At 45.7% G+C, this 24,197-nt stretch overlaps 1 protein-coding gene across 1 annotated transcript in view; it reads left to right on the top strand.

The window, feature by feature from the left end:
• Positions 1 to 14,833: 14,833 nt before the first annotated feature.
• The window catches only part of KCNK5 (potassium two pore domain channel subfamily K member 5), a 49,013-nt gene continuing 39,649 nt past the window's right edge, over positions 14,834 to 24,197 (top strand). Inside the window, exon 1 of the mRNA XM_003403934.4 lies at positions 14,834 to 15,375. Coding sequence (XP_003403982.2) covers positions 15,190 to 15,375 — 186 coding nt within the window. The 5' untranslated portion in view covers positions 14,834 to 15,189. The remainder of the gene's footprint in view (positions 15,376 to 24,197) is intronic.

Genomic DNA, 24,197 nt, shown 5'->3' with positions numbered 1-24,197 from the left:
TTACACCTCGAACCAAAACTATCCCTTGAGGTACCTTTCAGCAAAATAACAGATTGGCACACAAAATAAAGGACATTATCCATGAATGGAAACCCTGGTGGCGTAGTGGTTAAGTGCTACGGCTGCTAACCAAGCGGTCAGCAGTTCGACTCCGCCAGACGCCTCTTGGAAACTCTATGGGGCAGTTCTACTCGAGGGCAATGGGTTTGGTTTTGGTGGGTACCCATGAATACTGTGCATCATTAAAAAAACCATATAGATACATATTTTTTGGCCAAACATATATGAGACCAAAATGTGAACAATTATTCTAAAGCAAAGATGAGAAGACAAGAGGGCAGGGAAACTAGAGAACTGGAAACAGAACAACCAGAACACAATTAAAGAGAATGTTTACACATTGTGAAAAATGTAACTAATGTCACTAAACAATTTGTGTAGAAATTGTCAAATAGGAACTTAGTTTGCTGTATAAACTTTCACCAAAAACAAAATAAAATATTAGTTTAAAAAATGGTTAAAAGGACAAAACTTTCATTATGTATATTTCACTACCAAAAAAAAAATTTATAAGTTGAAATCATCATCTTTCCCCCTCTTCTGTGCTCTCTGTCTGCAATATACCTAGTCGTCAGGGAAGACGCATCCTTTCTCTTAGAGCTCAGTTAATCCTACATCCAAAGAGTCCCTAACCCCCACCTTCTGCTGACTCGGCTCACCTTCCCCAGGATAAGGCATCAGCCTTTTCTCCTCACTGCCACCAGTCCCCATCTCCACTCCAGTCCCAAGGATCAGCATGCCATCAGTCAACAAACACTTACGGAGCATCTGACATGTGCTCATCACTAGGGACCCTGTAGGGGACAAGACAGACAGAAGCCATGCTTTCCAGGAGCTTTGAGTTAAAAGGGTCTTTGTTTTAACACCTGACGGGAAAGAATGGTTCTCTGCTGCCTTTGGTTTTTAATATTTTTTAACACACAAGCAATAGATGTTCACTGAGAAAAAAAAAACTGGAAAATACACATAAGCATAACTAAGAAAAGAAAAATCACTCATATCCCTACCTTTATGACCAACCCCTGCCGAAAACAAACAAAAAACAACCACTGTTAACATTTCGGCGTATTTCTTTCCAGACACTTCTTTTTCCTATCTGAATGGCTTAAAACATGACTGATGTCCCTTCTGAAGAGATCCTGGGGTTGCAGTGGTTAAGTGCTCAGCTGCTAACCGAAAGGTCAATGGTTCGAACCCACCAGCAGCTCCGTGGGAGAAAGGTATGGCAGCCTGCTTCCCAGAAGATGACAGCCTTGGAAACCCTATGGAGCAGTTCTGCTAGAGGACCTCTGCTAGGGCGTGATTGTGAGGTTAAGTGTGGGGTTAAATGCCGAAAAGTACTAACATATATCATAATGTAACACAGTAATGTATTTCAACGCTTAGTGGAGTGCCTGGCACATGTGACACACACAATAGTGACTATTACTAATGGTATCACTTCACTAGTCCTTTCCTTAAGGTCCCTGGATAGAACAAACTGTTTGCACTCAACTGATAACCTAAAGGTTGGTGGTTTGAGCCCACTCAGTGGTACCATGGAAGAAGAGATCTGGTGATCTACTTCCCATTAAGATTACAGACAATAAACCCTATGGAGCAGTTCTACTCTGTAACACATGGGGTTGCCATGAACTAGAATTGACTCAATGTAACTAACAACACCAACAGTCCCTTCCTTTCCCTGAGAGTAAGGCAATGGGGGGGAGGGATGGACTAGACCGTATACCCCAACATGTTTGCCCTCAGTAAGGTGCTTGAGCTGAATCCAATCAATTGTTTTCCCAAATTGGACCAGCTTGAGTCCCTGATACAGGGTCAAGAAAACTTGGGCGACTGCTTTGAGGAAGGAGTTGCTTTGTGACGAGGGACAGGGGTTCCATTCCCTTTTGATGTTAGATGAAAAACAATTTGCGTGTTATGTAGGGAGCCCCAGTGCCATGTGACCCATCACCCCAAAACGCATGTCCTAGGAGTCCAAGGTCAAAAGCCCCATGTGTGCTCAAGTTCTATTTACTGCCCAGCTCATTCTTGGATATTGGCTCAGGAGGCAGAAATTCCAGGAATCCTGGTTCCTCCTTCCCCTTGGCATCTTCGTCACCCTCCTCCCCTCCCTGCACCCCTCTCAACCAATCCTCAGACCCATCTCCCATTCAGTAACAAGTAGCAATTGTCTTCTGGGGTCTTTATGTTCTCAGGGGCAGCCAGATGGGGCAGCTACAGGCTTTAGCCAGTGGATATGAATGAAGCCAGCTGGGGAGGGGGAAGTTTAGGGCAGCCAGAGGGGAGGGAGGTTAGAGGAGGCAGGGCAGGGGAGAAGCTCAGCATGTGAGCAAAGTATTCAGGCAAGGAGGTGAAAGGCAGAGTATCATTGGTGCCAAACTCTAGAATGCAACACGTCCTACAAGGAGCAGCATAAAACCAAGCTGCAAAGCCGCTGGCTCCTTAACGTCTCTGAGACGTCCCTGCCCCTCCCCACCACCTCTCCCACCTTCTTTCTGGCCCCCATGGTCTTTCCCCTGGGGAACTGCCTCTGACTTCTAAAGGACACAGCTCTCTGGGTGAACTCTTGAAAAAGCCATTGTGACCAGGCCACTAGCCTGCTTAGCTAGCCCAGGCAGGACTGCTTAATTTTTTCTTTCACGGGCCCCACTGGCAATTTGATGAAGTCTATTTTTTTTTACACCTTCCTAATTTTTTAATATAATGGTTTTAAATACATAAAATAAAGTACACTGTATTAACAGAGGCGATCACTTATATTGAAACACAAGTATTAATACTTTTTTTTTTAGAAGAAAATTTGTATATAGTAATATATGTCCTTTTTGTTGTTGTTGTTAACACATTGTTTTACAAAATATGGAGCCCTGGTGGTGAAGTGGTTAAGGGCTCAGCTGCTAACCCAAAGGTCGGCAGTTCAAATTCACCAGCTGCTCCTTGGGGAAAACCATACGGGGAAGTTCTACTCTGTCCTATAGGATTACTATGAGTCAGAATTCACTCGATGGCAACAGGGTATTATAAAACATAGCAGTGGATCTAATAACTGCTGATATTTTGCAGTAATTTTGAAACAATATTTTGAAATATCTGACACCATGTTCATGTGATATGAAAAGAACCGTGATATCTGTTAGTGACAAAGTTGTGGCTACTGATACTACTGTGGTTTGTTGCCTATATTCGTTATTGAAGGAGATGCTGAATTTCAGATAGAGGTTAGAGAAAATAAAGAGGTTGTTACTGTGTGCCGTCAAGTTGATTCTGACTCATAGTGACCCTGTGGGACAGAGTAAACTGCCCCATAGGGTTTCCAAGGCTGTGATCTTTACAGGAGCAGATCGCCAGGTCTTTTCTCCCACATAGTGGCTGGCAGGTTTGAATCGCGACTATTTGGTTAGCAACCAAGCACTTAACCGTTGCGCCACCAGAGCACTTTATCTAAATTCATACCCACACCCATTGCCGTTGTGTCCATTCTGACTCATCGAGACCCTAGGACAGAATAGAATTGCCCCACAGGGTTTCCAAGGAGCGCCTGGTAGATTCGAACTGCCAACCTTTTGATTAGCAGACCACCTCTTAACTACTACGCCACCAGAGTTTCCAAGCTCATAAAAAAAAAAAAATAGAGCCTGTGAATTCTACCATAGCCCTCTTAGTCACTCCAGGTCAGAATCCCTCAGCATGGCACCCCAAACCCTCTTCTACCACCCCACCCTCCAGCCTCCTTTTACCTCTCAAACCTGATTTCTTGCTGTGCCCTCCCCATAGCATACCAATACCGGTTGCTGTTGAGTTGATTCCAATTCATGGTGATCCCCTGAGTTTTAGGGCAGAACTATTCTCCATAGGGTTTTCATGGCTGTGACCTTTTGGAAGTAGATCACCAGGCCTCTCTTCCTAGGCACCTCTGGGTGGGTTTGAACCACAAATCTTTCAGCTAGTACCCCAACACTTAATCATTTGCGCCACCCAGGGACTCTTGCAGGTGCTGGACAAACTCACCTCTTTGCTTTCTGCCTTTATGGCTTATTTCAGCTGCAGTTATCTTCACCCCATCCACCTGCTGAACTCTTATCTTGCTTCCAAGATGAATTTCAACATCAGCCCCTCTTTGGAGTCATTCCTGACGCTCCCCAGACAGAACTGACCACTCCCCTCATCACGTTTGAGCTTCCTGTGTATCCTAAGGAAACCCTGGTGGCATAGTGGTTAAGTGCTACGGCTGCTAACCTAAAGGTCAGCAGTTCAAATCCACCAGGGGCTCCTTGGAAACTCTATGGGATAGTTCTACTCTGTCCTATAGGGTCGCTATGAGTTGGAATCGACTCGATGGCAATGGGTTTATGGGTGTATCCTAACTTTAGGTAGACATTTACTGCCTCTTTGTCTCCTGGTCATAATATGACAAGGACAGTGTCATATTATGCCGTATCCTTAGCACTTGGCACAAGGCCTGGCACATAGTAGGTGCTCAAAAAATATTGAAGGAATGAATGAATAAATGTATGAATATGAGACGTTGTAAACAGTCACCCAAAGACAGTGGCAGGGTCAGTTTAGCATTGTCATCTCTACATAAAAGAGCAAGTGTCCCCACAGACTATTTATTCTTCTTATCCCCGATGCCCTCATTTGCATGGAGGGTGAACAGGAAGGGGAGCCAACTAGAAGAGACCACTAGAGACAAGTCACAATCTCCCGAAGACATACCCCAGGCTCCAGAGGAAACTGATCTCCACAGGACAGAGAGACAAGAGAGGCAACCCAGCTGGGCTGCCAGGTGGACACAGTCACCCAACAATGAGTGGGGGGGGATGAGGCTAGGCCAGCAGGGGGAGGAGTTCCAGCATTGACTCCTCCAGGGGCTTCCGGGAGCCAGAGGAGCCCATAGGATGGTGGTGACAGCAAGTGCACAGGTAAAGTGTCATGAGAAGAGCCATGGAATCGGGCTCAGGTCACCCTGGGTATCTTGGATAAGTTATTTCGCCTCAGCTTTCTCCTCTGTAAAGTGGGCTAATAACACCTACGGTGTCCTTGCAGCCTTTAAATAATACCAAAAAAAAAAAAAAATCCCAAATCTGTTGCAGACTAGTTGATTCCAACTCATGGCAACCCCATGTGTGTCAGAGTTGAAGTGCTCAACAGGGTTTTCTTACTGTAATCTTTACAGGGAGTCCTGGGTAGTACAGTTAAGTGCTGGATTACTAACCAAAAGGTCATAGTCTTAAAAACCCTATGGAGCATGGTCCTACTCTGCAAAACATGGGACTGACATGAACCCAGATTGACTGGAGAGCTTTTTAAAAAAAAAAATCTTTACAGAAACAGATAGCCAGGCCTTTCTTCCATAGTGCCTCTGGGTATATTCAAAGCACCAACCTTTAGGTTAATGCCTGATGGCAAAATGCTTGTACCACTCAGGGATCTTGAAATAATAATAATGGTTAAATGATTTCTTTATCTGCATTGTCTCATTTGTTGTTAGGTGCCATCGAATCAGTTCTGATTCATAGTGACCCTATGCACAACAGAACAAAATGCTGCCTGTGCCATCCTCATAATTGTTGCTATGCTTGAGCCCATCATTGCAGCCACCATGTCAATCCATCTGATTAAGGGTCTTCTCTTTCGATGACCCTCTACTTTACCAAGCATGGTGTCCTTCTCCAGGGACTGGTCCCTCTTGATAATATGTCCAGGTTAAGAGAGACAAAGTCTCACCATCATTGCTTCTAAGGATCATTCTGGCTGTACTTCTTCTAAGACAGACTTGTCTGTTCTTCTGACAGTTCATGGTGTATTCAATATTCTTCACCAGAACCACAGTTCAAAGGCATCAATTCTTCGGCCTTCGTTGTTCATTGTCCAGCTTTCACGTGCACATGAGATGAATGAAAATATCGTGGCTTGGATTAGGCACACCTTAGTCCTTAACGTGACATCTTTTATTTTTTTGTGATTTAGGTGAAAGTTTACAGCTCACGTTACTTTTTTCACTCAAAAATTTATACACGTATTGTTTTGTGACTTTAGTTGCAATCCCAAAAATGTGACAGCATGCTCCCTCTTTCCACCTTGGGTTCCTTGTGTTCATTTGTCCAGTTCCTGTCCCTTCCTGCATTCTCATCTTGCTTTTAGGCAGGAGTAGCCCACTTGGTCTCCTGTATTTGATTGAACTAAGAAGCATGTTCCTCGTGTGTGTTATTGTTTGTATTATTAAAAAAAAAAAAAAAAACCAAACCCAGTGTCATTGAGTTGATTCCAACTCATAGTGACCCTATAGGACAGAGTAGAACTGCCCCATAGAGTTTCCAAGAAGAGCCTGGTGGATTTAAACTGCCAACCCTTTGGTTAGCAGCGGTAGCACTTAACCACTATGCCACCAGGGTTTCCGTTTGTCTTATAGGCCCATCTAATCTTTGTCTGAAAAGTGTGCTTCGGGAGTGGTTTCAGTTCTAAGTTAGCTGAGTGTTCGGGAGCCATAGATTCAGGGGTTCTTCTAGGCTCTGTAAGACCAGTAAGTTTGGTCTTTTTTCTTGAATTTGAATTTTGTCATACATTTTTCTCCCGCTCTGTCCAGGACTCTGTCTTGTGTTCCCTGTCAGAGTGATCAGGGCTGGTAGCCAGGCACTATCTAGTTCTAGTTCTTCTGGGCTCAGGCTGTTGGAGGCTCTGATCCATGTGGTTCTTTACCCATTTGGGCTAATATTTTCTTTGTGTCTTTGGCTTTCTTCATTCCCTTTGTTCTGGATGGGATGGGACCAATAAATGTATCCTAGACGGCCACTTGCAAGCTTTTGAGACCTGACAGTGCTCACCAAAGTGGCATGTAGAACTTTTCTTTATGAACTACGTTATGCCAGTTGACTTAGATGTTCCCCAAGACTATGGACACCAAGCCCCAGCACCCGTAACTCGGTCCCTCAAGGTGTTTGGATGTGTCCAGCAAACTTCTATGCCTTTGCTTTGGTCAAGTTGTGCTGACTTCCCTTATGTTGTATGTCATCTTTGCCTTCACTAAAGTTGACGCTTGTCTACTATCTAGTTAGTGATTCCCCCCTCCCTCCCCACCCTAGTAACCATCAAAGAATGTTTTTTCCTGTGTGTAAACATTTTCTTGAGTTCTTAAAGTAGTGGACTCACACAATACTTGACCTTTCGTGACTGACTCATTTCACTTAGGATTTTTTTTATAATGCCCTTCAGGTTCATCCATGTTGTGAGATGTTTTGAGGATTCACCATTGTTCTTTGCTGTTTCATAGTATTCCATTGTGTTATGTACCATAATTTGTTTATCCATTCATCTGTTGATGGGCATTTAGGTTGTTTCCATCTTTCTGCTATTGGGAATAGTGCTGCAGTGAACATGGGTGTGTATATGTCTATTCTTGTGACAGCTCTTATTTCTCTAGGGTATATTCCTGAAAGTGGAATTGCTAGATTGTATGCTGTTTCTATTTCTAGCTTTTTAAGAAAGCACCCCATTGTTTTCCAAAGTGTTTGTACCGATTTACATCTTGGCTTTTTAACACTTTAAAGAGGTCTTTTGCAGCAAATTTGCTCAATGCAATACATCCTTTGATTTCTTGACTGTTGCTTCCCTGGGATTGTGGATCCAAGTAAATTGAAATCCTTGACAATTTCAGTCTTTTCTCCATTTATCATGATGTTGCTTATTGGTCCAGTTCAGATTTTTGCTCACTTAGTGGTGAAGTGTAATCCATACTGAAGGTTGTAGTCTTCAATCTTCATCAGTAAGTGCTTCAAGTCCTCTTCACTTTCAGCAAGCAAGGTTGTATCATCTGCATAATGCAGGTCGTTAATGAGACTTCCTCCAATCCTGATTCCGTGTTCTTCTTCGTATAGTCCAGCTTTTCAGATTATTTGCTCAGCATATGGACTGAATAAGTGTGGTGAAAGGATACAACCCTGACACACACCGTTCCTGATTTTAAACCACTCAGTATTCCCTTATTCTGTTTGAATGACTGCCTCTTGATCTGTGTACAGGTTCCTCATGAGCACAATTAAGTGTTCTGGCATTCTCATTCTTCTCTATGTTATCCATAATTTGTTATGCTCCACACAGTCGAATGTCTTTGCATAGTCAGGTGAACATCTTTCTGGTATTCTCTGCTTTCAATCAAGATGCATCTGACATCAGCAATGATACCCCCTTGTTCCACGTTCTTTACTGAATCTGGCTTGAATTTTGAAGTTCCTTGTTGATGTACTGCACAGCCACTTTGGAATTCTCTTCAGAAAATTTTACCTGCGTGTGATACTAATGATGTTGTTTGATAATTTCCACATTCTGTTGGATCATCTTTCTTTGGAATGGGCACAAATATGAATCTCTTCCAATTGGTTGGCCAGGCAGCTGTCTTCCAAGTTTCTTGGCATAGATAAGTGAGCACTTTCTGCACTGCATTTGTTGAGACATCTCATTTGGTATCCCCTCAATTTCTGGAGCCTTGTTTTTCGCCAGTGTCTTCAGTGTAGCTTGGACTTCTTCCTTCAGTACCATTGGTTCTTGATCATATGCTACCTTCTGAAACGGTTGAACATCGACCAATTCTCTTTGGTACAGTGACTCTGTGTATTCCTTCTATTTTCTTTTGATGCTTCCTGCATAGCTCAATATTTTTCCCATAGAATCCTTCAATATTGCAGATTGAGGCTTGAATTTTTCCTTCAGTTCTTCCAGCTTCAGAACTGCCAAGCATGTTCTTCCCTTTTGTTTTCTAACTTTAGGATTTTGCACATTTCTTTTAAAATACTATGTCTTCTCGAGCCACCCTTTGAAATCTTCTGCTTAGCTCTTTTACTTCACCGTTTCTTCTTTTCACTTTAGCTGCTCTACATTTAAGAACAAGTTTCAGAGTCTCTTCTGACATATATTTTGGTCTTTTCTTTCTTTCCTGTCTTTTTAATGACCTTTCTCTTTCCTCACATATGGTGTCCTTGATGTCATCCCATAACTTGTCTGGTCTTTGGCCATTAATGTTCAAAGCATCAAATCTACTCTTGATATGGTCTCTAAATTCAGGTGGGATACAGTTAAGGTTGTATTTTAGCTCTCGTGGACTTGTTTTAATTTTCTTCAGCTTCAACTTAAACTTGCATTTGAGCAATTTTGGTCTATTCTGTAGCCCGCCCCTGGCCTTTTTCTGACTGATGATATTGAGCTTTTCCATCATCTCTTTCCACAGATGTAGCCAATTTGATTCAAGGGAATTCCATCTGGCAAGGTCCACATGTATGTATAGTTACCATTTATGATGTTGAAAAAAGATTTCTGCGATGAATAAGTGGATGGTCATGCAAAATTTTTTCCTCAATCTCCAACGTTGTTTCTGTTACCAAGGCCATATTTTCCGCCTACCGACCCTTCTTCTTTGTTTCCAGCTTTACAGTTCCAATCACCAATAATTATCAGTGCATCTTGCTTGCATGTTTGATAAATTTCAGGCTGTAGAATTTGGTAAAAAATTTCAATTTCTTTATCTTTGGCGTTAACGGTTCCTGCGTAAATTTGAATAATGATCATATTAGCTTTTCTTCCTTGTAGGCATATGTATCTGTTCATTTTAAGATTTATCCTGACATACAACAGTGTCAGTGATAGGATAAGCCTTGTCTCATTTAGTGTTTACTAACTATTCAGCACAAAGTGAGCACTTAAAAAGCACCTTACTATTGTTATAGGCAAATCTGTAAAGTCAGTCCTACTGCCCCTCACCCTTTCTACTCATCTTGCTCTCCTTTGTTCTCCTCATCAACCAGCACCTCCTCTATCACCCCGAATCCCCCTACTCATGATGCCTGTGGACTCTTCAACCCAGAACAGCCTTGAGGGCTTTGTGAAGCATCGGAACCAAACTTATGGTGGGTATGTGCATAGGTGCATTTTTCTGGGGAAAAGTCCATAACTTTCATACTCAAAGACACCAATACAAACAGAAGGTTAGTATCCACAGAAGTGTTAAGCTCTTAATGCCATACTCTTTCCTTAGTTTTTAAAAGAGGTCTTAGATAGAGAGCAATGCTTAACATTCCACCTCATGGCGACTTCATGTGTGTCAGTAGAACTGTTCTCCATGGAGTTTTCAATGGTTAATTTGGGGGAAGTAGATCATTAAGATTTTCTTCCAAGGTGGCTCTGGGTGGACTCAAACTTCTGTTAGCAGCTGAGCACATTAACCATTTCCACCATGCAGGGACTCCATCCAAAATTTTCAGATACAAATAACTCATGCCCTGTTCTTAACCTACAACAGCATGTTTCTCTATAGCTTAACTGGCTCTCAGTGCGAAGGACACGTAGCTTCAACGTTAAGAGTAACGGAAACCCTGCCAAAGCAAACCAACTTAATTATTGTCACATAGCTGCAGTGCCAGGAGAATTCTTGCAGCTTCAAATACCTTAAATTGAATTTACAAATTCTAATTTTTTACTACAACCTTATGAATTAATGTTACGTGATTTTTTATTTTGTTTTTCCTGGCATAAAACATGAAGGTTACCTCATCATGTACATTGAATTTACCACTCAGGAAACATTCTAACTTAATAAGTAGAAGATTTATACACATGGAAACTTAACAGATGTGTCCCTCATGTTCCCAAACGATCCATTAGAAATAGAGCAAGTTCATAAAATAATTGATAATCTTTCACAACGCAAACTATTTTATAAGGCATTTAATATTGTCTGTCTTTCAAGCAATATAATGAGAACAAAGTTAAAAATAAAACCTTTTAGATTTTGGGGGTTTTAAGTTATAAAGCTTTTTTTTTTTAAGAAAACAAAGCTTTCGAAATTGCCATGTTGAGCAACATTGTGCTCTTGATGGCTTTTTTATTGTGGTCATAATAGATATAACACACATTTGCTATGTCAACATTGTCTTACTTGCACAAATGAGTGACATTAATTATTTTCATATTGATGGCTTTTTATATGACTTCTTTGCTCAGACACGAGTTTCAGAGGGAAAATCCTCTGAAATTCCTAAACAGAATAAAAATGGAAATATTTATTCCTAAACAGAAATAAAACAATAGTGTCTGAGCGTAATGAAAATGATTATTAACGTTGCATCTCACCAAGTAAATAATCCCGTCGCCTCAGTGAAATGAGGAAACATCAAAGGTGCGTGCTTGCGGATCTTCCTGTGGCTGGAGACTGGGAGCCTGACCTTGAGACAACGACTGATCTGCTCTGCCAGTTTCTCGTGATGCGACCCCTGCTAAATCTAGTTATCGTTGCTACCAATGTGAGCCTCAAGTCCAGATCAGAGTTGATTGCCTTTCAAAAGATGGCATTCTTTTTCTGATTATTATATTTATTAAATTGAATTTAAAAGTTTTAATTCCAGTTTGGAGTCCTGGTGGTGCGGTGGTTAAGAGCTTGGCTACTAACCAAAAGGTCGGCAGTTCAAATCCACCAGCCACTCCTTGGAAACCCTATGGGGCAGTACTACTCTGTCCGATAGGGTTGCTATGGGTCGGAATTGACTTGATGGCTATTTTTTTTTAATTCTAATTTGTAAATTCAATAAATATAATAATCAGAAATAAGATAAGCAAAAAAAAAAAAAGTTTTTTTTTTTTATAAGATTTATAAGGGAAACCCTGGTGGCATAGTGGTTAAGTGCTACAACTGGTAACCAAAAGGTCGGCAGTTCTAGTCCGCCAGGTGCTCCTTGGAAACTCTATGGGGCAGTTCTACTCTGTCCTACAGGGTTGCTATGAGTCGGAATAGACTCGACGGCACTGCGTTTGGTTTTTATAAGATTTATAAGCAGTAAAAGAAAATACATGATCACCTCATGACTCAATATACCTACTTTTCCATTTTTCATTCTTGAGGTTCATGCTATCTGGACATTAACTGGCTTCAGTTCTCCTATACACTCACCCTTCACTTATTGACATAGGTTCCAAAGACCAGGCTGTTATGCAAAAACCAGCATTACGTGAAAGTGGAGGATGACCACATTAGATTACAAAATATTATGTGGGACACATATGTCCCTTTGGATCCAAGAGGCTGAAAATGTAGGTGGGTGCTATGTGTCCCACTGGTCATGAAAGGGTTACTGTTAGTCAGATGTACGTGGTTAATGGCAAAAATTGTCAGATAGTAGATTTTTTACTATCGTCATGCATGTGAAATGTCAGATAAGGAAATAGTTAATAAGTGAGGAGTAGGTGTGTATTTAAAAGTCCCCCTTGGCTGCTATACAGAGAATAAGCATAGCGCATGTTGCTGTGTGTGCCCTTGATCTTCACTGAAAATCTGAAAATTGTTGATCCAAATACTTGGTTGGGAATGCAAGGGTGGGCGAGGGGAAAATGAGGGCAGAGAAGCAAGTTCAACCTGGGTAGAGACAAAGTAAAGAGAGGTGGGAGCAGGAGGAATACAGAGGGAAGGAAAAGGGGTTTGGAAAAATACTGGAAGAGAAGGGAAGGGTGTGGGAGCATTGGTGGTTCCGTGGCAGAATTCTTGCCCTCCAGCAGGAGACCTGGGCTTGATTTCCGGCCAATGCACCTCAAATGCAGCCACTGTCAGTGGAGGCTTGGGTGTTGCTATAACGCTGAACAGGTTTCAGTGGAGTTTCCTGACTAAAACGGTTTAGGAAGAAAGAACTGGTGATCTAATTCTGAAAGTCAGCCAGCAAAAACCCTATGGATCACAACAGTCCGATCTACAGCTGATCACCGGGATGGTGTAGGACCAGGCAGTGTTTCGGTTGTGCAAGGGCTTGCTGCTAACGACAACAAGGGAAAGTTAACAGAGAGCAAGGATAAGGAGAGAGCAAGAAAGAGAATGGGGGCAGGGATGTGGAGAAATAGCTAAGTGGAAGGATACAGCAACTAGAAATTATAAAGCTTTAAATAAAAATCAATTTATCCCAAAGTCTTCTGCAGAATTTTTGAGAGGCAGTGAAGCCGAAATAGGAAGAGGCCCTTTATTTTCTTAGGAAGAGAACACAGACAGGAGGTGGGAGAGGAATGGCAGAGAATTTTCCAAACAAAGAGAGAGTCTGTGGCCCCCACCCCATGCTGGGCGGGTGAACTGTTCACACCACAGTCTCTGACTTTCTCACAATGGATGTGAGCCCCATTCAGAGAGGAGAACCTGGGAGAGAAGTCTGGGGAAGGCTCCACACCCGCTGAGGGATGAAGGGCGGGGCGCAGAGTTGCGATCAGGCCACAGCCTGTAGTGTAGGGTGGGTAGGTGGTCTGCGGGGGAGGGGTGGGTACAGAGAAGGATCTTTTGGGGAGAAAGGATGTAGTACTGCCTGGGGTTTACAGATACCTCTTTTTTTTCATAAGTGGTAGCAAGATGAGGTGACTGAGAAATATCCTGGGAAGAGAGACTTGTGTTTGACAAATTCATTCACTGCACAAATGTTCATTGTCTACTCTGTACCAAGGAGCCCTGGAGCCACAGTTGGTAAGCGCTCCACCGCTAACTATAGGAGAAAAATGTAGCAGTCTACTTCCTTCAAGATTTACAACCTTGGAAACTGTGTGGGGCAGTTCTACTCTGTCCTACAGGGTCACTACGAGTGGCAATCGACTCCCAGGCAATGGATTTTTTTTTTTTTTTTTTTTTTACCAAACGCTGTGGATACGTCAGTGAACTAAACAGAACCCTCGCCACCACTCCCTCAGCTGACATTCCAGTGTGTGTGTTGGGGGAGGGGGGAGTAAACAATATAAATAGAGTTATATAGTATATTGGAAGGACTTTAGTGCTAGGAAGAAAATAAAGTCAATTACGGGGATAAGGAGTGTTTGAGTCCATGGGTGGGGGACTTGCAATTTTAAATAGGCTTGAGAGTATGAAAGAGGTCAAGTGTTTCCTGTAGAGTTACAAAGTGTGTGTGTGTGTGTGTGTGTGTGTGTAGGGGGTGGTCTCAGACAGTGCTGCCCCTCACAGAGCCTTCCAGATGTTGCGGTCTCACCAGGGCAAGTTAGAATGGGAGGAGCCAGGCGTCTGTGGTTGAATTAGTTCCTGATATCCTCTCATTCCCTACAACTTCTCCAGCCCCCTTTTAGCCGGGATCAGGCTTGTAGGAAGGTGTGTCAGGCTGTTTGTGAGAAAGAAACAGAATCAAGCTTTCTTGGAAGAAACATTCCACGCCACTGCCATCCAGTGGATTCTGACTCAGCGACCCTATAAGACAGAGTAGAAGTGCCCCGAAGGGTTTCCAAGGCTGTAAATCTTTATGGAAGCAGGCTGTCACATCTCTCCAGAGAAACAGCTGGTGGGTTGGAACCACCGACCTTTTGCTTAGCAGCTGAGTGCTTAACCACTACACCACCAAGGCTCCCTTGGAAGAACATCGGTAAATCAAAATTGAATCTACAATAAAAATAACAACAGAAATAAATTCCTGACCTCAGTAATAACGTACACAATCATTTTAGTTAATACGCTAACACTAATAACAACCCGAGTCCTAGAGATCGCAACCCCCGGGCATTGCGGGGCGCGGAGGTCTGGGCGGGACGCACAGCCTTCCCTGGCGGCAACCCCCAGGAGCACAGAGAGCGCCGGACCCCTTCCAGCGCGCACCTCGCGGGCTGGCCCCCGGGCCTGCGGGGGGCGGGACCGATGGGGCGGGGCCTGGACTGGGTGTGTGGGCGGGGTCTGGGCGGGGCCTGCGCGGGCCCCTCCCCGTCAGGGTCCGGAGCAGGCGGGCAGGGCGGGCAGAGCGCGCCGAGCGCTGGTTAAAGAGGCGCGTGGAGGCGAGCGCCACGCAGACGGCTAGTGGCGCGCGGAGGAGCGGTTCGCGTGTCTTCCTAGAGTTGAGTCCTGGGTTTTGGCCGCTCCTTGCGCCCCAGCGGTCACGGCGCCCTCTCGGTCCCCTTCTTGTCCGCCAGCCCCGGCCCACGGTAGCTGGGCCCCGCGCACTTGCCCGCGTTCAGGGGGCCAACTTGCCCGAGCACTTTGTCTGCGAGCGGCGCCGAGGGGGACGGGGCACTGCGCATGCGGAGCTCCAAATTCAAACAGCTGTTTCCAGAGGCTGAAAGAGTGGGCGGACCCGGGGCCGCAGGGGCTGGGGGAGGCTCTCTTCAGGCAGCGGCCGCTCGGGAGTCATGGTGGACCGGGGCCCTCTGCTCACCTCGGCCATTATCTTCTACCTGTCCATCGGGGCGGCGATCTTCGAGGTGCTCGAGGAGCCGCGCTGGAAGGAGGCCAAGAAAAACTACTACACACAGAAGGTGCAGCTGCTCAAGGAGTTCCCCTGCCTGGGCCAGGAGGGCCTGGACAAGATCCTGCAGGTGAGCCGCCGTCCGTGCCCCTGATACGCTTCCCTGAAGCTGGCTGAAGTTTAGCGGTGATGGAAGGAAGCACCCCTCAACTTTTGATGGCCCCCAGGCCCAGTGGGAGATGATGGGGTGACGGGGAGAGGCTGTCGTCCCAACATGGGTCAGGCTGCACGGATCTGTTCCTCTCCCGGGTACACGGGGGTCACGACGCATAGGGACTGATTGAATGAAGCCCAGCATGTCCGGCGAGAACTTGGGGTTGACCCCAGGTGAACTGAGCCTGGCCCCTGCGCTCGCTTGGTATGGTTGTGCGGGTACCTCCCTACTTGGAGGGAGGCTGTGGGGCGGATAAAGGCGTTTATCTTTCCTTGGAGACGCTCCCGGAGTCCGGGAGCCTAGCCGGTTGCCACCCCCTCGCGTCTCCACCTCCCCGCTCCGGGCCAGTGCCGCGCCCGCGCGGCTTTTCTCCTGGAACGTGAACCCGGCGGAATGCAGGAGGGTCTCCCAGCCCAAGCCTGGGCAAAGCCCCCTGCCTCCGAACAGCCGAGGAGAGGAGGCTGGGGGGAGGGGGAACTGACTGAGCCCAAGGGTTGAGGGTTGGTGGCTGGAATGCTGGGGACGCTCTGAAGCTTCCGGGAAGGCTTATCTTGCGGAGACATCCCCTCTTGGAGTTAAACTTCGTCAAAGCAGCAGGTTAAACAAACGGACTTTTCTTGGGGAGTGGGGAGGTGGTGGGGGAGTTTCTCCTTGTTGGCATTGAGCTCCTTATCATCTCTGGGTGCATATCCTATCAGTGGCATTGACCTCACCCGGATAAACAGTGGGCTGACCTTCTGGCTTGCACTCTGCCAGTTTGGGGTCTTAGGCCCTCACCCAGTTTCGCAAGGGCTCTTATCCTCACAACCATCCTACTTTCCTTCTTGTGAAGTAGTGGCCTCTTCCCAGTGGAATGACCAGGACCTACCTGAGACCTGGTGAGGGCTCTAGATCGTGGAGTGGAGTCAGGGTAGATAGTTCAAGGTCTTACATTTTTCTTGGGATGAAAGACGTCAGAAAGTCTAAGGAGGAACAGCATTTAATCTACAGCAGCTCCCAAATACCTTATGCTTTATCTAGTTGTATCTTATTTTTTCCAGCCTCAGTTTCCCCATAGGTACAATGAGAATTAACCCGTCGGAATTAACCCGTGTTCATCGCACTTTCCTGTCCTGGACTTTTGTGAGGTTGAAAGCATTTGGAAAACATGAGGATGTCTTGCTGGGGTGGGAGGTTGGGAGGAGTAACTGAGCCCATGGGCTGAGGGTTGTCCTTGAGTTGATTCCCACTCATGGTGACCCCATGTGTGTGTCAGACTAGAACTGTGCTCCATGGGGGTTTCAACTGCTGATTTTTCAGAAGTAGATCACCAGGTCTTCCTTCTTAGGTGCCTTTGGGTGGGCTGGAATCGCCAAATGTCTGGCTCCCTTTTTTTCCTGAGTCTTTGGATGTTCACACAGATGCACATATAGGTGCCCACCAGCCACCTAGCTTTTAGAGACTTGCCCTCCAAGGCGACCAATGAGGAGTGGTCTAGACCAGGTTGGGGGTTGGGTTCTAATGGGAAGGGTGTCTTGTCCTGTAGCAGTTTCCAGGTTTAGGGCAGATGGGAGGTGATGGTGGGGAGCAGGAGCTTCAGAAGGCAGTTGGTTGGTTAAGCGTCTATTAGCAGGAGAGCTGGAATGATGCAGGTTCCTTCTGACCCGAGTCTGCAGAGTGTGTGTGTTGAGGGGAGGGATCACTTTATAATTTCCCTTGAGGAAACAATTCCTCTGGAGAACGAGTTTTTGTTTAGTTTGTTCCAGGGCTTTGTTTAGAGGGGAAGAGGGCAGGCAGGGATGATAAAGCCTTGAGCTGCCCTCGAAGTGTTTCCTTCTTCGCTGCTCCTCTGCCGCCACTGCAGGGGAAGGAAGGAAAGAATTCAAGGCTAAATGTGGGAAAATAAACTTCAAAACACAAGGAGAAGGGGAAGGGTGGGGTGGGGTGGTGGGAGCTGAGGGGATAGGCAGCTGGGCGCAGCTGGTGGCGGCAGCTTTGGAGGCTAGACGCCTCCGTAAGGTGTTTCAACAAAGAAAATGCCTCTTATTTTTGAGGTCCAGCTAAGACCGTGGAAACCCTGGTGGCCTAGTGGTTAAGTGCTACGGCTGCTAACCAAAAGATCGGCAGTTCGAGTCTGCCAGGCGCTCCTTGGAAACTCTATGGGGCAGTTCTACTCTGTCCTGTAGGGTCGTTATGAGTCAGAATCAACTCGATGGCAGTGGTTTTTGGCTAAGACCGTAAAAAGTGGGCAGGTAACTTTTAGAAAAAGAATTTTGGCATCAGGCCTGTGTGATTTGGAGACCATTAGGGACGAGTTCATGAACAAGGTCAACCCCATCCTCATTCCCAGCCAAAAAACTCTGAAAGTAACCTCAACCCTGCACAAGTCCTCTCCTTTCGTAAGAAAAACCCAAGAAATGAAAACTGACCGTTGGAAGCATTTTGGCAGATCAGTTTCCATCTGCAGAAGTCTGCTTTGCTCTGCTTTCAGATCTGTGACTCAGGGCGCTGCCTTAGGAAATTGGTTTAAGGAAAAGTGAAAACTCAGAAATCTTTCTTTCCCATCTGGCTACTTGGGCATTTTCCACCAGAGCTTCTGTGTTTTAGCTGGTTCTGAATCACATTGTAATCATAAAGGAGCCCTAGCTAGAAGAATTCCTGGGGTGGGGGTGGGGAGGTGGGCAGGATCTTGGAAGAGGGGTGCAGTCTGGGTTGGGTGTTTCTACCACGGGAAATTGTGTGTGCAATTGTGTGTGCACTTTCAAATGCGTAAGAAAGGGATTTAATGCACCTCTCCTTAAAATACTCGGAGGGCCTCAGGTGCTTCCTGCCCCGCTCACACTGCAGTTGAACTGAATTTAAGCAGGTGGCAGAGGTTGACTTTAAAGTGCTCGGTGCCCCCTAACCTCAGACCACCTGGTCACCCTCTTGCCTGTCTTCAGAACCATCTTGTACCTTTGTTGTCAAGAGGTTGGTTTACCAAGGGTTTGGTGACTCCTCCAGCCTCTTCCTAACTTGGAGAGGCTCCCACAGTGAAGTTAGCATTTCTGGAGCACCTACTTTGTGCTGAGCATGGAGAGTGGTGTTATCTGCATTTTATAAGAGGGCACAGGCTGGTTTGCTGTCTGGCTTGGCCATTTACCCAAGTCATTTAACCTACCTCTCAGCCTCCTTTTCCTCATCTGTAAAACGAGGTTTTAGTGAGGCTCCAGTAAAGTAGATGTATTAGGCGAGATACATGCGGACACACCTTACAAAAGTGAGCAAGTCGGAATCGACTGGACGGCAACGGGTTTCAATTTAGCATTGAGCAAGGCAGTTGACTAAGTGCTTTACGTGCTTATTTCTGGTCCTCTTTACAGCAACCTTGTATTTTCAAATAAAGAAATTGAAGCACAGGGAAGGTACAGTGGCCATAATGACACCAAAACCAAACCCGTTGCTGTCTAGTTGATTCTGACTCATGATAACCCCACATGTACAGAATAGACCTGCTCTATAGGCAGAAGGCAAACTCTGGGGTGTGAACCAGGCAGTCTGGCTCCTGAGCCTGCACCCTTATATGCCCTGCCCTCTCTCTTGGGGTTATGAAGTTGTATAATTGTTGTTCTGTAAGTGAACTTAGTGAGTTAGTTCGGGCTGGACTCTGATCTGCTGGGAAATTCTGTTTTCTGTTTTCCCTACAACAGGCATCTGCACACGGGCTTCTCCCTTGTGTTGCCTGGCTAACCCAGCACCGCCTCCACCAATGAAGCAACACACTTGTCTATCCCACCCTGATTCTCCTTCAGAAGCACAAAAAAAGCAAAGGGCTGGGCTGAAGGGGAGGAAAGAGAGCCCGCCTCTCAACCTCCTGCCGCTGGTGTGCAGTAGTAATAAGCAGGATGGATTTGAGCACCCACCCTGTGCCAGGCACTGTGAATAAGCACATTACGTACATCTCATTTTAATTTAATCCTGAAGACCACCTCGGGAAGTCAGGGTTGTTCCCTTTTAATAGATGAGGAAATTGAAGCTTGAAAAGGTGATGTAACTTTCCCCTCAGATCTGATAGTACAGAGTCAGCTTTCAAATCTTAAGTGTGTCATATTACAAAGCACGTGTAGTTAGTCAGCAATCATTTATTAAGCACCTGCTGTGTGCCAGGCACTGGGCCAGGCTCCGGGAACGCAAAGATGAATTAGACATAGTAGTGCTTAGGCTGTCCTCTGGGGAGACAGAATGAGTAAACCCAGCCTAACAAGGCAATGAGCGAGGGTCAGGACAGGTGTTCAGGAGGCACTCGGAATGAGGGTCCAGCCTGAGATGACCTCAAGCCAGAGTGGGGTCTTGGAATTAGGACTTAGTTGGGAGGAAAAGGATCCTAACAGAGGGTATGGTGTTGCCCTTTCTCCTAGCCTGGGGAGGGAGACCATGGGTTTCTCGCCATGGCTCCTGAGGTTCCCTTGTGTCCTGGAAGTGGGGTGGAAGTGACTCCAGGCCTACCCCCCTGTAGCACCAGATCTAACTCTGGTTTTCCTAGACTGCTCACATAGCTGACCTGTTCTCAGAAGCCTCTCCAATCCTGCTGGCCTGCTTTCCTCCTAAGCTCCAGACTGCCCCCCAAAACGCAAACCCACTGGCCGCCAGCCAGTTCTGATTCACAGTGACCCTATATGACAGAGGAGAACTGCCCCATAGGGTTTCCAAGGCTGTAAATCTTTACAGAAGCAGACTGCTACATCTTTCTCCTGTGGAACCGTGGGTGGGTTTGAACCACCAACCTTTCGCTTAGCAGTCAAATACTTAACCACTGCACCACCAAGGCTCTTCTTCCAGACTGCATTACTGTATTACTGTATTCCGAGGTTTTCCATGTGTGCCAGACGTCTCTCCTTTCTTGTTCCAGACCGTTCATACTGCTGTGTACATATTCCTGTCTACAGTAGTAGGCTCGTTCCAATTTCGAAGTCTGACATCTGTTATTAACACCACTCTTCTCAAAATCTGAAAAATAAAACCATAGTTTATGTGGTTAAATGACATCTGACCAAAATGCTTTAGAATGGGGGACAGTCACTGAATTTTCTAGAGAACTGAGGGTTAACATGAAAACCCCTTTTGTTTCAAGCCTTTTGCAAATCGTAAAAGGCACTGGTCCACTTCACTGCCTTTGTAAGTAACGGGAGCACAGTGGATCTTTTGATTATCGAGGATCATGGAGGCCACCATGTCACTCGTTCGAGCTTGAATTCTCACTGTCTAGGACGGCAGAAGTGGAAAGTGGAAAAGTTGGGTTTTTTAGAGGAAATGAAAGAAGGAGGTCTCTTCCTAATGGTTCATTTTCCTATTTACGTTCTGCTCAAAGTTGAGGGCAGCCAAAGGGGGAAAAAAACAAAACTCCAAATCAATACATTCGCATTCATTAACTGCCCTGGTTGGAGCTTTAATAGTTAAAGTGTATTTTTATTGAATTGTTTTGAGAGTTTTACTAGAGCCCTTAGGGTGAGTCGTTATCGACCTGACGACATGGGTTTGGTGGGGTGATTCAGATGGCGCGGTAAGAGGGAGGGGAATTATGGAGGTTAAGAATTATTAGCAAGTGTTGAAAGATTTCAGTGGGAGGGGGAGTTGTGTAGGAGGGGGTGCAAGGGAGATGATGACTGTTACTTTTAAGTATTTTCCTGGGGTTTTGCCCTATTTATAGCCTGGCGTTTAAAAGAAACACAATCCTCTGGTTTTGGATACAGTGCCTGGCTGGCCCTGACCCTGGGCCAAGGGCTTTCATCTTGAACTTGGCCGTTTGCAGTCTAATTGGGCTCAGCCTCTGAATTCTCTGTGTGTGTGTGTGTGTGTGTGTGTGTGTGTGTTGGGGGAGGGCTGTGCAGGGACGTGCAAGGCTTTGGGGGGCAGAAGAGTCAAACTCCTGAGGTGGAGCCCCAAGACAGCCTTTGTACAAATGGGCTACTATATCTGAGTGGTACTAGAAGAACCGATTGGCCAGAGGGAGGAGAGGTGATTATAGGAAAACATGTGAAATGGGTTCACCTCCCTCTGACGTTCCTTTTGGGGAGTGGAGAAGGTAAAGGAGCATCTCCTTGGAGATTTCACTGAGAGTCCGCCTGGAATAAGGCAGAGGAGTCCCAACCTGTCTGTCTTCCCAAGGTTGGGGAGCAGCTTGACATGGATAGAGGACATGTAGGGATCTTTCTCCAGGTGCCACACGAGAGGTATGTGTGATGGCTGTGGAGTGGCCTGGGAAGGCAGGCTGGTCTTTCACCTTGGACTAGTTACTGAAGAGTTGTGTGCCTCAGTTTCCTCATCTGTAAAATAGGGTTAATAATACCATCAACTTCAGAGGTTGCTTAGAGGAGTGCTTGGGACATGGTAAGTGCTCATTAAATGCTGCTGCCATTACTACTTCTAGATATGATGTGGCCCTGCCCTGCAGTGGGGCCATCCATGGACAGGTGTGGATGGGCATCTAAATAATATTGCAAAGACTGGAGGAGGCCTCCCTGGAGTGAAGGGAATGCCAAACATGTTTTTAAAGACAGCTAGAAAAAGGAGGGGGATGGTGGATCTCTTGCCCACTGCCATTGAGTCAATTCCAACTTACAGTGACCCTACAGGACAGAGTAGAACTGACCCATAGAGTTTCCAAGGCTGTAAATATTCTTTTTTTAATTGTACTTTAGATGAAGGTTTACAGAACAAACTAGTTTCTCGTTAAACAGTTAGTACACATATTATTTTACGACATTGGTTAACAACCTCACAACATGTCAACACTCTCCCTTCTTGACCTTGAGCTCCTTATCACCAGCTTTCCTGTCCCAGCCTGACTTCTAGTCCTTGCCCCGGGCTGGTGTGCCCCTTTAGTCTTGTTTTGTTTTATTGGCCTATCTAACCTTTGGCCGAAGTGACTTCGTTACTGAGCTAAAAGGGTGTCCGGGGGCCATACACTCGGGATTTCTCCAGTCTCTGTCAGGCCAGTAAGTCTGGTCTTTTTTTGTGAGTTAGAATTTTGTTATACATTTTTCTCCAGCTCTGTCCTGGACCCTCTATTGTGATCCCTGTCAGAGTAGTCAGCGGTGGTAGCCAGGCACCATCTAGTTGTACTGGACTCAGTCTGGTAGAGGCCATGGTAGATGTGGTCCATTAGTCCTTTGGACTAATCTTTCCCTTATATCTTTAGTTTTCTTCATTCTCCCTTGCTCCTGAAGGGGGTGATACCAGTGGAGTATCTTAGATGGCCACTCACAGGCTTTTAAGACCCCAGATGCTACTCACCAAAATAGGATGTAGAACGTTTTCTTTATAAACTGTGTTATGCCAATTGGCTAGATGTTCGAGACTGTGGTCCCCACAGCCCTCAGCCCAGCAATTTGGTCCCTCAGGGAGTTTGGATGTGTCTATGGAGCTTCCATGACCTTGCCTTGTACAAGTTGTGCTGGCTTCCCCAGTATTGTATATTGTCTTACCCTTCACAAAAGTTATCACTTATCTATTGTCTATTTAGTGTTTTTCCATCCCCACCCCTCCCCTCCCTCGTAGCCATCAAAGATTGTTTCTTTTTGTGTGTAAACCTTTTCATGAGTTTTTATAGTAAGGCTCTCCTACAATATTTGTCCTTTTGTGATTGACTGATTTCACTCAGCATAATGCCCTCCAGATTCATCCGTGTTATGTGATGCCTTGCAGATGCACGGTCGTTCTTTATTGTTGTGTAATACTCCATTGCATGTATGTACCACAGTTTGTCCATTCATCTGTTGATGGGCATCTAGGTTGTTTCCATCTTTTTGCTATTGTGAACAATGCTGCAGTGAACATGGGTGTGCATATGTCTATTTGTGTGACAGCTCTTATTTCTCTAGGACATATTCCTAGGAGTGGAATTGCTCGATCATATGGGATTTCTATTTCTAGCTTTCTACCCAGAAATTTCTAGCTTTTTAAGGAAACACCATATTGTTTTCCAAAATGGTTGTATGATTTTGCATTCCCACCAGCAGTGCTTTAGAGCTCTGATCTCTCTACCAAGGCTGTAAATCTTTATGGAAGCAGACTATCACAGCTGTCTGCTGAGGAGTGCCTGGTGGGTTCGAACCGCCAACCTTTCAGTTAGCAGTGGAGCACCTAACTAGTGTGCCACCAGGACTCCTTCCATAGCCATCAGGGAGGTATAAAACTGCACATGGTGGTCCTGCTGGCCTGCGGCTACAGGGCAGGGAGGTGAGGGTCAGATGACAAAATCCTTCTGGGTTTAGCCAAGGAATTTGAACTCATCAAATTTGTGCAGTTTTCAAGTAGGGGAGTGAACAGCATTGCAGAAATGTCCCTCTTCCTTCACAGCCGTTTGCAACTTCAAAGAAGTGGAATATTCTACTCTAAATTAACGGCATTTCTGTGGGCTGATCCCTTCACCCCATGGGTGTTCTGATAAGGGCACCTCCTCCTTCCTTTCTCCTCTTGTGATGGAGGGCGGGTTTTTCCACTAAGGCCAGTAGAGCCCAGAGCCCACCCAAAGAAGCCAACCCACCCCCCTCACACCCCATCTTTCAGTTAGCTTACCCCCCTCTTCCCATTGTGGCCCCCTTGGGAGGTCCAAGGTCTGTGTCCTTAGCACCCCCCACACTGTTGTGACGGTCTTCTCAGTTTACACCTAAGTTTCCTCTTTATGTGAAAGAGGGAGTAGGAGGTGAGCTTTAGCTCCACACAGTCTGCTGATGCCTCTAGCCTTTTTGTGAGGAGTTACACGTTGCCCAAAGTTCTCG

The sequence above is a fragment of the Loxodonta africana genome, chromosome 1, assembly GCF_030014295.1.
Source record: "Loxodonta africana isolate mLoxAfr1 chromosome 1, mLoxAfr1.hap2, whole genome shotgun sequence".
Taxonomy (NCBI): domain Eukaryota; kingdom Metazoa; phylum Chordata; class Mammalia; order Proboscidea; family Elephantidae; genus Loxodonta; species Loxodonta africana.
Note: the sequence above shows the minus strand (reverse complement) of the source record. Positions and strands in the feature narration are given on the sequence as shown.